This window comes from Varanus komodoensis, unplaced genomic scaffold (genome assembly GCF_004798865.1).
Source record: "Varanus komodoensis strain SLA01 unplaced genomic scaffold, ASM479886v1 scaffold5, whole genome shotgun sequence".
In the NCBI taxonomy this organism is placed as follows: Eukaryota; Metazoa; Chordata; class Lepidosauria; order Squamata; family Varanidae; genus Varanus; species Varanus komodoensis.
In genome coordinates this window covers 30,994,370-31,008,712 of record NW_025336087.1, presented here as the reverse complement: position 1 = coordinate 31,008,712, position 14,343 = coordinate 30,994,370, and the positions used below count along the sequence as shown (strand labels likewise).

The window sequence follows — 14,343 nt, the reverse complement described above, 5'->3', positions numbered from 1 at the left end:
AACATCACACATTAATTTCTCATTAATAGCTATATTCCAGACTTCTCTATACCAATCAGACAATTGGTAATCGTATTTTATTCTCCAATTCTTTGCTATAATTAGTCTCACTGCAGTTCTTAAATTTATTCTTTGTTTTTCCAACTTCATTATTTTTTATCAAACATCAAAATAATGCAATCTCAGCACATATATCAATATTTTACTGAACTTTTTAAAAAAACCTCTTTCCAAAAGTTTATTATATATTCACATTCCCAACACATATGTAAATATGTACCCACTTCAACACCACATCTCCAGCATAAATTGGGGTATTTGTTATTTATACAATTCAATTTCACTGGGGTTAAATACCACTTGCATAAAATTGTGTAGAATTGTTCCTTTTTTCTTACTGACATACATTTTGGTATCCTCCGTCCAAATATTTTCCCAATCTACCTTACTAATATTTTTTTCTCAAATCCATTTCCCATGTTGCTTTAAGTGCATCATATTGATCCTATTCTTCCAATAATATCTTGGGGTGCTGGGTATTCTTAATACTAGCATATGATTCTGCTTCAAGAGGATTAAATCTCATATTGGTATAATAAAGGCTTTAAAATGAATGTGTGCCATTAAAAAGAACTGGACCTTAGAAATAATTCTGATTAAATGCTCCCTCTGGTGGGTTATAGGAAGTACAGCTTCAGCTGAGAAGCTTACTGTTGCCGCAGTCCCATTTTTGTAATTTTTTTCACACTACTTTAATAAGGCTTCCAAGATGATGATCCTGAGCAATGGATCTACCCAACCCTGATTCTGAAGACCGCTGCTGCCTGTTGGCTAGGCTATGTGTGTGTTTGGCTAAGCTTTTCAGCTAAGGCAGAACTTCTAAGCCCAACCTAGTATTTCTTTAAAATACGAGGTTGGGCTTAGAAGACACAGTGTTAAAGTGCTTCTGGCCCTTTCTGGGGAAGCAGTCTCAGGAAGTGGTGCTTGGAGACTTCGGTACCCTCCCATGGCCACTAGGATGCCTGTCTCCTCTGCTTTTAACATCTACCTGAAACTGTTGGGGAAAATCATTAGGAGGTTTGGGCTGAACTGTCAACGCTTGGAGGAGGATGCTTAGCTTTGTCTCATTTCCATCTACACATCCTGGGGAGACTATTACATTCTTGAACCAGTGTCTGGAAACTGTTTTAGTGTGGCTGTGAGTGAACAAGCTGAGACTTAAGGCAAGTCAGAGATTGGGAAGCCAACTACCCTGGATAGAGCTTTACAACTGCTCTTTCATGGGTTGTACCCCCCCTGAAAGACTCAAGTGTGAAGTCCAGGTGGCTGCAGTGTCCAGGAGCAAGTTTTGCCAACTTAGGCTGGTAAACCAGCTGCAGCTGTATCTGGAGAGGACAGCTCTTGCCTCACGTATATAGCACTAGTGGTGCCCAGGCTAGACTACTGTAAAATACAGTAGATGGGGCTCGATTGAAGATGGTCTGGAAACTTAACTGGTGCAGAATGTGGCCCCTTGAGTAGTGGGAGTGTGTGTGATCAGATTATACAGTTGTACTGTACTGGCTGCATTCCTTACCAGTACATTTCCAAGCCCTGTTGCTTTTGACCCTCAAAGCATTACATGGTTTGGGATCAAATTACTTGAAGGATATCCTGTCACCCTTATCAGCCTGCCCATAACAAGAGAGAACCTCTTCTTGCTAGTCCACCTTTGAGGGCAGTTATTTTCATAAGTATTTAGTCAAAACATTTTACTCTGCTCTTCAGAAAAAAAAGCCTACAAAGATCAGTAAGAACGTAGTCCCTGCCCTTAGACTTACAATCTAAAGGACTCAAGGCAAAAGAGAGAGAAGAAAAAAAGGATTGGGAAGGATAAACAAGAAGCAAAGTCAGATAATAGCACTTTATTAATACAATTAAGACTTGTGGCCCGTTAAACATTATCCAGTGGTATTTTCCATCCAGAGAATACTTGACATTCTTTAAAATATTATAAATAACAAAAGCATCTGATAAAGTGGGCTGCGTTCACGAAGTATATAATGTCATGATAAATATGTTGGTCTCTGAGGTACCACAAGGCACTTCGTTGATGCTTTTGCCGCAACAGACTAACATGGCTACCCTTCCCGAAACAGCTGAGGGGGAAGCAGTGCGACGAGAGGAGCGCAGGAGCCAGGCTGAGCACGCCGCTTCCCTTCAATTCTGCTGGCGCCTGATAAACCAGCTGCTGCCGGGATACGGCTGATCTGCTAAGGGCGGAGATGCGTTTATATCTCTAAGGCAACAGGGGCTACTTCCAAGCACGTTCCGCGGGACCTTCCGCATTGCAAGTGCCACCCTCTTCCCGTCTATCTACGGCGAGGCTTAGAGTACGTCACAATCGCCAAGGGCCGTCGCCCAGCAACGTCCTATTAGCGCCGCGGCTCTGAAGCACCAATAAGAGCTTCTCGCAAAAGTCGTGCAATGACGGCAGCGTTTCGAGCCGGGCCACTCGCCCCTTTAAGCCCCGCCCACCTATTCATTTAATCTCCAGCCCCTCCTCTGTCCGCCCAAAGAACACCACGTCAACAAATGACAATTCACCCGGAAGTTCTTTCTGTCTGTACAAGGTGGAATCCGTCCGCTTCCGGGTTGTCGGTTCCGTTTTTGCCCCCCTTCTCCCTTTAGCCACGCCGCAGGTGAAAGCCGGTTGCGTTTGACTTCCTCACAGGTGAGGCCCTTGTATATCGTCTGCCTCCGCCACGCTTAGGGCTACCTGTGCTTCGTCTTCGCCCTGCTCGCGCCTCATTTCGTCCATTCTCGTTCCCTCTCAGTTCAGCCCTTGACGCTTTCGGTCGAGCCTCCGTCAGGGAGATGTTGCTGAGGGGCTGGCAAGGCCCTGGTGCCTCTGCAGGATTGTCGGCGGTGTTGGTGCTGCTGAATTTGTGTTGGGCTGCCCGCGCCTCGGAGATCACCTTCGAATTGCCAGACAATGCAAAGCAGTGCTTCTATGAGGAGATTGTTCAAGGCACCAAGTGTACCCTGGAATTTCAGGTAAACGCATCATTCCCTCTCCGACGCCACATAGGCAAGATCACGCCCTTGACTGTGTCTGCGCGCGCGCGCCTTAGTTAGACTTGAATGATTGCAGCTGCATGATTTCAGGCGGACAGATAGTAACGTGGATTAAAAATTCCCTGAATCCCGAAAGCAGTCGTTGAAAAGGCAGCATGGAGGGGGGAAGGGCTTCCCTTTTTGTTGCCGTTTAACGCCTTCAGTTAAGCTAGTAAATAAAGCAAGCAGCTGAATGTGTCCCTAAATCTATAAGACTTGCCTGAATGCATGTACTATGTTGAGATAGTGTTGCATCTATAATCTCACAGGTCAGTTCCTCATCATTGTCTCCCAACCCATCCCCTTCCATCACCACTTATTCTGTTTTCTCTTCCACTACAGCATGCTTCTGTTATTGACTATTTATAAGTGAATATTAGAGAACCAGCATGGTGTAGTGGATAAGAGCATGGGACTGGGGCTTAGACGATCTGGGTTCTAGTCCCTGCTCAGCCATGGAGCCAACTGGGTGACTTTGAGCCAGTCACAGACTCAGCCCAACCTACCCTGCAGGGTTGTTGTGGGGATAAAATTGAGAGCCACAGAAGGAGAATGATGTAAGCCACTTTGAGTTCTTTATAAGCAAAACAGTTCTTTGTAAAGCAAATAGATGAAGATATTCTGCTCTAGGAAAAATGATCACCAGTGATTACAAGGGCATCAATCACATGCATTAGTTTAGAGTTGGAGAATCCTTTGGGGGCTGTGTATGCCTCTATGGAAAATGTGGTTATTTACTACTTTTTCTTTGTTACTCATATATAAGTGGTAGTAGTTAGTTCAGCTTTGAAACATGTAGATGTGGTCTATCTTCAAATGCTTGCATTGTGTGCTTTGCAGAGAAAGAATCATACGAAGTCAGTATTACTTTACCTTTTTGTAGTGAAAGGAACATGACACACCACATGCTTGGACTTTAACAACACCGGGCTTTACATGCCTACAAGTGGCATACAACTATTTCATACTGCCCAGTTAAAATCAATTGTGTATAATTCTATAGATCATGGAATGTGTGGTATTATGTTTCTTTTATCATCTGATCCTTTCTGAAAGTTGTGGGGAATGAATTCCAACCATCAACTATTTGCCTTTGTGTGCTACCAAGCAGAATCTTGAAAGAATATTCCTATCCCTGTTTTTGTGGTAGTGTTGTTGCTTAAAGAGGAGGCAGTGTAGGTTCTCTTGCATTAGAATGCAAACCTTGAGGACAGAATGTTGCATTAATCTAGCTATCTCTTCTGTGCAAAATTGCATTGAGACTGGACAGTAATCCTATTTGGATGGTTGAAAATTTATTATATGAGGGTTGCACCATATAGTTCAGTTTCCAACATCATGTTCATTATATAGGTCTCCCTGCAGTGGTAGCTTTGTATGACCTGAGTGTCTGTAGAAAGATGTATAGAAAGAGAACCTACACTTGTCTGAGTTTATGAACACTTTATGTGAGAACTGTGTAGCATGGCCCTTCTCCCAACTTGTATTAATAGGTAAGGGCCTTTTTTAAACTGAATAGGACTTTAGTGCAGCAGAAATAGTAGATAAGGGAGGAGAAATGAACTCTTGACCCCCACCTTCACCAATTAGGTTTTAGTCCAGTGTTCTCATCACAAACATGGAAATGAAATCCTGGATTACTATGTCAAGTATTGTTTTCTCTGAAAGGGTTGTGACTGAAAATTTTAAGAAATAAATTGCTTTGTCACCTAACTTGTATGGTGAATCATCTCATTGTTAATGCAACAGTAGAGCAAGCACTGCTGTTTATGCAATCATGTTGAGCAGTGCCAGTAGCGCGAAGCCACATAGCACTGTCCCATGTAGCAATATCAGATAGTCATGCTACCTCCTTCCTTTTCTACTGCATGAAGTGGGGATCATTCTTCTCCAAATCATATCCCCACCCCCAGTCGGTTTGAGCAATAGTAGAACGTTATGTCCATATAACTAACTCACATAACTGAGATGATATTTCAAGCTATCAGGGTATAGGAGAGCACATTACAGCAGTAAAAAAACAGCTAGTATCTGAAAGGTGATTGCAAAAAAGTAAGAATTCTTGCAGATCTAGGCAGATGGATCTAAAAAACAAGGTGTTCAGTCTCAAATTTAAAAGTATGCAACATTTATGTAGGCCGAATTGCACCATTCATACACAAAAGGAAGGTATTAGCAGACTTGAAGTAAATCTCATGGCCTGCAGAGGTGCCACAAAACAAAATAAATCTTTATGGGAACTGAACATGCTCAAGGGCAACAGGGTACTTACAAACTGGGATTGGGTGGGGGGGAAATGGAAAGGAAAGAGGAAGTGGGAACAGAATGGGGTATGCAATTTATCCCACTTGTGACAAACATGTAATGCAAGTCCTAGTTGTGACAAACTACTGTTTTCTTGTCTTGGAAGAAGATATTAGAAATTTCATAGCCATCTCTGCAAAGACATATTTGATGTCCACTAGCTACTTCTGTGATATGCTGTAGAAGTATTGGTATGAACAGCTGAGTTCTCTATTTGGTGTGTACTTCCTATCATCCTAGACTTCTCTGCTTTGCTCTTCAAATGGCCATTACCAGCCTATCTTTTCAGATTCACTTTGTCCTCTAGATCCCATGCAAGTAACCATCACAATTATCAGATATAAGTGTTATTTGTTATTCTAGCCCACACTTGATTTCAGTATGAGGTATGAATGAATAACATCCTCAGGAATGAGCTGTTTGTATAGTAGAAGTAGATTCTTTAACAAATGTTTATACCTACAGCCACTGTTGTCTTTGAAAGTTACAAAAGCACCAAGAAAATAGCAAAGTTTAACCAAAACATTTAGAGCTTGCTAGTCCTTACCAAAATATTTTACAACACATTTTATTAGATACTTTCCTTTCCCTGTTTTCTATCTCTACTAAATCTGTTAGGTAAACTTTAGAAACTAAATCCACTTTGTATGGAACCTTTTGCAAGTTTTCTTCCAAGTTGAATTTGTTTTGTGTATGAGAATTGTGTGCACCTCTTTTTATTCAAGTTTGATAGGATTCACATCACGCTGTAAAACTAACTCTTCAGCACATTATTCTTAATGTATGGCTAGTGTAATGCTACAAATTATAATAGATTTGATTTAGAACAACAGGAGCATTCCCTGAGTGGAGTTCCACTTGGGGAGCACATCTGCCAGTTGTAAAGGTGAAGGCAACTTTTTCCGATCCCTCCCTCTAGCCAGTTCTGCCCTCTTGAAAATCTGGCCTACACCTTCTGGAGGATGGAAGCCATTGCGGGGGAGGAAGGAACTGGAAGAAGTACAGCTTTTTGGATCCCTCTACTAAATCAAATGCCTTCCATAGATGGAGGAAGCCATTCTATTTTAGAACACATGGTCTGGACCCAGTTCCTTGGGTTTGACTGTACTTTTATTCATAGTGGTATTGTAAGTACAAGTGCACAGAACCAGAACATTGGGGATCTCTCAATTTGTCCTATCAAGACTCATGATTTTAGGAAAGAAAAAAGTTTAACTATAAAGTTTTAATCTATTTTCTGTACTTTAATTTAGCAAAAATAAGAGTGGCAAGTCTTGTGTGAACCATTAATATATGTATATCTGTTTTATAAGGCCCTTTAAGTAAAGGCAAGATTTGCATTTGTTTATAGGGAGAGAGAGGATAGAAGCTGTAACCTTCATCTCATCTCATCTAATACTTAGCCCCTGCATTTGGATTTTCCTGGCAGTTTTCCCCTGCTTTTCTCAGTTATAGTTGGGCTAGATACTTCTATCATGAAAATGTAAAGTCTGAAATATAGTAATAACTGAACAAATGTTATAGGTTTCTTTATAACCTATAGGGAACTAAACCTGATTTCCATGCTGGAACTGACTTTAGCAACAGTGTGCTACATTGACAATAGTTTATCTATTTGTTTGGTAATGTTGTTTGCTTATTCCTTAGGAATGGTATACCACTGACTACTCTTCCAAATACTACTTTTCTTTGTTCCTCAGGTGATCACTGGTGGACACTATGATGTTGATTGCCGCTTAGAAGATCCAGATGGCATAGTGTTATACAAAGAAATGAAGAAACAGTACGATAGTTTTACCTTTACAGCTTCCAGAAATGGAACATACAAATTTTGTTTCAGCAATGAGTTTTCTACCTTCACACACAAGACAGTGTACTTCGACTTCCAGGTTGGAGATGATCCACCTTTGTTTCCTAGTGAAAATAGAGTCACTGCACTTACTCAGGTACAGTTGCTTCTCAAGAGAATTTGATTAAACCATAGCATCCAATTTGACCATAGAAATACTGAGACCAGGTTATAGTTCTTCACAGCTGCTATCCATTTTCCTGTATCTAGAGCTGGTTGCATGAAGCTCATCAGTTGATCATAAAATGGTATCTACATTTGCAGCCATTACCATGAACCATGGTATCCTTCAGGGGTGACTGTCTGAGGTGGGAGTGCGGGGCACTGCATTGCAGTGGTTCCATTCCTACTTGGATGGCTGCAGAAGGTGGTACTTGGGGAACAGAGCTCTGCCCCTCTTTTTGGCACCAGGTAAAGACTGTCCCCTACTGCAGGGCATTCAAATAGTTTCTGGGGTCTGCTAGCTACTAACAGGCCTGAATATTTTTTTCTTTTCTTCTTCAAGTTATAATACACACATGTCCCTGTTTAATATGTGGTTTTAAATTTTGTATTGCAAACTTTTAATGATGTTTTAATACATTTTTATACAATGTATCTTTTACTGTTTTTTTAATGTGTTTTGTGAGCCATCTGGAGAGCTTCACTTTTGGTTGGTATGGAAATTAAATAAAAGGGGGTGACGAAATGCCACATTTTATCTGCATAGCTAAGGACTTCTGTACTAGGCATGCAGACTGCTGATTGGCATTGTTTTGGCAATTCACCAGGAAATCTTAGTTTTTAACTCTGTTGCCAGTATCAAATTCCATATCCTTTTTGACAAAATGCAGAGATATGTCTAATAGATGACAGGGCTGGAAATGGAGGTGTCCATTCCTTGGGGAGGCAGTGAAAGCTTTAGATGACTGTTCCAGTTGGATGGTTCCATAATTGCCCTGTGGAAAGAAATCAAGGAGAGAAGGAAACACTAAAAGGCAACATTAGATTCTCGCTCCAGCTTAGCTAGCTTGTGTGTATGACTTTTAAAAAGTGTATGGCCTTTAATGTAGCTCTTGCCATTTATGAATGGTATACAATTTACCATTCACACCAATGGAACAGCTTTTGTTGGTGGAAGGAGGGAGCAATTCTGCCTCACCATTCACTCTCGGCTCTCTCTGAACTGTCAAACCCCTCCTTGCAGGATTGGGAGAGGGTCCTGTGGAGTGAAGTTTGAGAGTGTGACGATTCTGTGTGGCAGGAGGAGAGAAGGAAAGTCCCCTTCTATCTCCTGTGACACTCATGATCTTGCATTTTGGAATGTTGTGATGTTGGAATGTTAGCCACTTTGAGGGCTTCATTCCAAAGTTACTAAGGGTACAATCCTGCCTATGTTAGACAGAAAAGCATCCTACAGCTGCCAGAGGTCAGCTGAGGAATAGTAAAAGGTATAGGACTTTCTTCTGTGGAAACATGCATAGGGCTGTGCTTTTAATAAATACTGTAACTATTTAAGTTAATAACTAATATCAAGGTCATAATTAAATGCACAAATATACTAACTGAAAATGCACAGTTATGTATAAATACAGACTTTAAGCTTTTAACAGAGCACAAATTCGAATATGGGTTTTATTGCATTTAGGAAGATGGCCGTAGTATTGGTGACAGCCCTGAAACATACAAGAAAAGTGTGATCAAGTAGACAGACATTGCTGCCGAATGGTCCCATGTCTTAGTGGTATTCAGTAAATGTTTTCAGTTCACAAAATAGTAAACCTGCCTATATCCTAGAAAGGAGCATGTAGAGTTATATTCTTTATATATTTTTCTTTCTCAAGAGTCTTCCCATTACAAAATCAAAAGCTTTGTACATAATTTAGATGAGGGGATTGCATAATTATAGTGAAAATTGATTAGACTTGAATAAGTAAAAATGTGTAAAAGATACTAAACAAAAGCAAAAAAAAAATCATTATTCAGTAAAGACCTACTCATCAGTTTTCTCTCTTTTTGTATCTAGATGGAGTCAGCATGTGTTTCAATTCATGAAGCTCTAAAATCTGTCATTGATTACCAGACTCATTTTCGGTTGAGAGAAGCACAAGGACGCAGCAGAGCAGAAGACTTAAACACACGGGTGGCTTATTGGTCAATAGGAGAAGCCATCATTCTTCTTGTAGTTAGTATTGGGCAGGTATTTCTTCTCAAAAGCTTCTTCTCAGACAAAAGAACCACCACGACTCGTGTTGGATCATAACTCATGTTGAGAAAATGCTTCAAATTCACTGTTTGTTTAGAAAAAATACTGTTCTTCAAATAATTTCTAGTTACAGAACAATTAAATATGGGGAACATTTTAAGTACCTTTACCCTTCCCCCTCCACTTAAGTTGCAAAGTACATCTTCCCCAAAAGCTGTGACAAAAGGCAGCTTTTTATTTGTGTTATGTGGGGTTTTTTTCCTTCTGTTTATATCTGCTGAGTGATCTAACTAACTTTTTTAACTAATAAGACTATTTGGTAGGAACATAGTGCTTTAAAGAAAACCCTTTGGATTTTTATTTGGAAGATTGTCCATATGAAAAATGGGAACAATCTGATTTCTCAAATTTGGAAGGTATAAGAATAAAACAGAAGCTAATGTGATTAATTGTAGTCTCAGAGCCTTATACTGCACTGTTCTGGTTTGCAAGGAAAATTCTATTTTCTTGTAAAAAAGGCTTCTTGGCGAGGGGGCTTTTATTTTATAGTATATACTGAAATTTGGGGGCAACCAATTCTCTGTACATTAAACAGGTTTGTGATTCATTGCATTTTTCTTTTTAAATCAGACAAGTGGGGAGAATGTCTGGTAGTTCTTGAAACCGAGTCTTTGAGCTTATGGTGCTGTCGCTTTGAAGAACTGAAAGATCATCAGTAACATGCTATTTAAGAATTAGATTCTAAAGTCAGTCATTCTCACTTGAAGTCAATAGGATTAAGCTAAAGTGCACTGGGTTAAATAACATGCGACTCAAAGCCAATATTACAGTCCCTTTATTTGGGTGGTCCTATAGGATGACATTAATATAAGTGGTTTAAGGGTTGTCATTTAAATTACTGGCTTACTAAGCAACACGTATACAGATGCTGAACACAGTGGAATAACATCCTTGAATGTGTTACATCTGCCTATTAAAGAGTCTCAATTAATTGTTGGAAAAATTCATTATTCGCGACTAGCAACAATTGAGCAATGGTTGCTTTGTGCTGACTGCTACCATTTTTGGACTGGAGGGTCACTTTTATAGTGCATCACACACTTTGGGATATGTGAGTTTGCTTGCCATATGGCTGGTATTCTTTTGCCTAATAGATAATACCTTGTATATTCTTGTAGGCATGTGTGTGATCTTTCACATTCTAATGTAGTTCAAAGCAATCAGAGTGAACTTAGCACTACCACTGTAATTATAAAGTACATTTATTTGAAAGTATACTTCATTGATTTAAGCAGAACTTGATCCCAAATATGTATGTTTTTCATTTGAGAACATGGCTTGTCAAAATGGAAAAAGATAGAAGTTGCAGTGATTGTAGGTATATGAATACCACTATGCTAGAAGGTTTACATTCACAAAAATTTGAATGATCCTCTTATGCAAAGTTGACTGCTGTCCCGCTGTTAAAAATATATATACATTACAGTTTCCTTTATGTTAGTGCTGTATATATAACCTAGACTATTTTCATGAATTTAAATGCTGGTGTAGTGTCAAAAAGAGGCTGTAATGTGCTCCAACACCGAGTGGCTCAACTTCTAAACTTATAATAGAGTACAATCATAAGCCTATTTAGACAGAAAAAAGTCATTCAGCCCTCAGTCTCCAATATTTTTTCTGTCTAAACAAGCGTTGGATTGAGTGCTTTGTTTGGTTAGGTTTTGCATCTCTTAAAAATGCATCACCACATAATGTGAGGGTTTGACTTTTTAAAACATACTGCACTAATGTAACTTAGGGACATTAGACTACACAGCTGTATCAGTTAAAACCTTGCAGCAATGACTTGGTTCTTGAACCTGCATAAAGAAAACTTCTTGACTGTACTTGACCATTTCTTCAAAAACTCCAGTGCATGCTATTCATGAGGGCATGTGTAGTTAAGACAGTTAAAAACAAAAACAGCTAACACTGAAATACAGTGATTGCTATATCCTCCATTCCTGTTAGTGAGGTAATGAAGGTTGACAGAAGCAGTGCTTGGAGAATTTGGTAATAAATTTGGGAAATTTCGCAAAAGCATATCGATTCAGAATAAAGTTTTATATTACTTGTAAATAGGTCAGTTGAGAGCTGCTTTTTTTAGTCCACAATTTTGGATTTGTGGCGCCCTTGCTATGTTTCTGTGATGGGTGACTGTAGATAACCAGTAGCCATCTGAAAGCATTGTACCTATAATAGCACGAAGGAGGAAGTATTCTATAGTCTCTAGCCATGCAGCTAAGTTGGCATCTCTGGATTTCCAAGGAGCAGTGGAGAACTGTTTGTAGCCAGTGTCACCATGTGGTCAGAGTCAACACATGACTGTGTCCCAATAAACTTAAAGGTATAATTTGCCAAATGTTGAAGTGACTACCAAGTCAATTTCTCAATCTAGTTATAATAGATGTCAATGTGTGTGCATTTTATTTGTGTTTTTTTTTCTTCCAGAATCCCATAGTGATTAAGGTATAATGGGGCTGTATGATTTGATTTTTTCAGTGCAGGGTTTGTGGCATTGTCTTAAACCAGCTATATTTCATCGAAATCATCTTGGGCCTTGGTGCATAATATGCAGTGAGGGTTTTACAATGCTGTTATTACACATGATATTAATTTCAAGGTAGCCACATATGCTTTAAGCATACATTATTTGATTAGTAGTAGCAACCAAACAGTTTTGGAAATTTCTGTAGAGACAATTGATTTGTAACTGTTTAAACTGTTTTCACACATCTAAATTTGAAGTACAGCTCAACTGTACTATGATACCAGGTTTTAAAAATTTGATTTGCTTGAAGTCTGCATATGTGTATCATGATGTAAAGTGTCCAGTTTTTGATAACTTGCATAGTTTTGTTGTTAGTTTCAATAAGACAAAGCTGGCCCTGTGAAAATGATATGGGATAATAAAATTTAATATAAGGTTCTGCTGGAGTGGCTCCTTATTTATGGATTTAGTGCAGTCTATTAATGTTCTCCAAAAGAGGAGGTGGTGGCAGAGGTTAGAGATTTGGGGTTATATTTTTCCTTTAGGATTGTCCTTTCTCTCATTTTAGAATTGTGGTGCAATCCTATGCAAGTTTGGACAGAAAAATGGCTTACAGTCTAGGCATTCTCCAACCAGCATGGCTGTCTAAGCGTGCATAGGAGTGTACCCTTAAAGACTGGAAATGGGTCTGTGTATGCTAACATGTTGCAATGTATGGCTGTGAAAGCTGGACATAAGGAAGTCTGAGCGCCTAAAGATTGAGGCCTTTGAATTGTGGTGCTGGAGGAGACTCCTGCGAGTCCCTTGGACCACAAGGCGATCAAACCGATCAGTCCTAGAGGAGATCAACCCTGACTGCTCTTTAAAAGGCCAGATACTGAAGATGAAACTCAAATACTTTGGCCACCTAATGAGACGGAAGGAATCACTGGAGAAGAGCCTAATGCTGGGAACAATAGATGGCAAAAGAAGAAGGGTATGGCAGAGAATGAGGTGGCTAGATGGAGTCACTGAAGCAGTCGGTGTGAGCTTAAGTGGACTCTGGGGGATGGTGGAGGACAGGAAGGCCTGGAGGAATGTTGTCCATGGGGTCGCGATGGGTCGGACACGACTTCGCGGCTAACAACAATAACAATGCTAACATGAAAGACATGAAACTTTACTTAGTGAGATTTACTTCCAAGAATTGTAAACAGGCTGAAATTCTAAGTTAACTGCTGATTTAAAAGCTGGGACTCATTGAATTCTTAAAGCTAAATGTTATTTCAAATGATGCATTAGGCCAATATTACTGCTAAAATTATATATGAAATCTTGATTAAAACACTTATATTTTCCATGATACTTATTCAATAACATGTTACATTCCTTAATTTCTAAGCAGAACAGTGAAAGAACCAAAATAACTGCAGAGAGAAGTATTTCTAATAGAAGTAAGAAACATCATCAAATATTCTTTTAAAGCCAAAATCAGTAGGATTTACAAAATGTAGTTTATCTAAAAATGTATCAGTGAGGTGGCATTTTAGATTCAATCATGCCTGAGCCTGGGAGAATTAGGATATAATTTGTCAAATAGCAGTTACCCCATCCCCAACCTCCCTGCATACTAAATTGCATTTTTACTAATCTGAAACCATGTAGGAATATAAGAGCCTTGCAGTATCAAAATCTCCAACATACTCTGTTCTGATTTACAGTACAAACATACTGTATATGTCTGTTCGGAAATAAACCCCATTACATTCAGTACTCCTAGGTAAGTATGTGATTGCAAGTTTAACCTCCCATCAACTTATCCACTGGCCATCGCCATGTCTTGTGGCAGCAAATTCATAAGGTAGTTAGGTATTAAGTGCAGAAATATTTTTCTTCTGTCTGTGTTGAATCTCCTGCCAACAAGTCTTTTTGGCTTGTTCTAATATGAGACACAGAAAAACTTTACTTTCTCCACACAAGTAGTTGAAAAAGTGTGACCTTTCAGCTGTTGTTGAACTACAACTCCCATAATCTCTCACCAATAGCCAGGCTGATGGCAGCTGGAATCAGCAATGTTTAGAGGTCTATGAGTTCCTTACCTCTGCTACACAATACTCTTCATTTTATGAATCCCTATCATATCTATCTCACAAGTTGGCATACCTGCCCCTTTTATAAACTAAAAACTCTTAAATGCTTCTGCCTTTCCTCACTGTGAAAATGTTCCAGGCTTTTGATTTTTCTAGGGATTCCTAGAATGAAATTGACTTTTTCCATCTGCTGCCACACTTTTTTTTTCTTTGAGCATCCAACACAATTCCAAAACTTCTTTCCTGGTTAGTTCAAACCTCATATATACAGGTGTATTTGTAAAATTAAAAGATTTTTGCCACATTCAAT

The 14,343-nt window shown here is 39.4% G+C and overlaps 1 protein-coding gene across 1 annotated transcript; it reads left to right on the top strand.

The window, feature by feature from the left end:
* Positions 1–2,567: 2,567 nt before the first annotated feature.
* On the top strand, positions 2,568–12,403 carry LOC123031280 (transmembrane emp24 domain-containing protein 7-like). The gene is made up of 4 exons (XM_044446071.1): positions 2,568–2,713; positions 2,817–3,036; positions 7,101–7,346; positions 9,255–12,403. The coding sequence occupies exons 2-4, from the start codon at positions 2,857–2,859 to the stop codon at positions 9,489–9,491; spliced, it is 663 nt and encodes a 220-aa protein (XP_044302006.1). The 5' UTR covers positions 2,568–2,713; positions 2,817–2,856; the 3' UTR covers positions 9,492–12,403.
* The last annotated feature ends 1,940 nt before the right edge of the window (positions 12,404–14,343 follow it).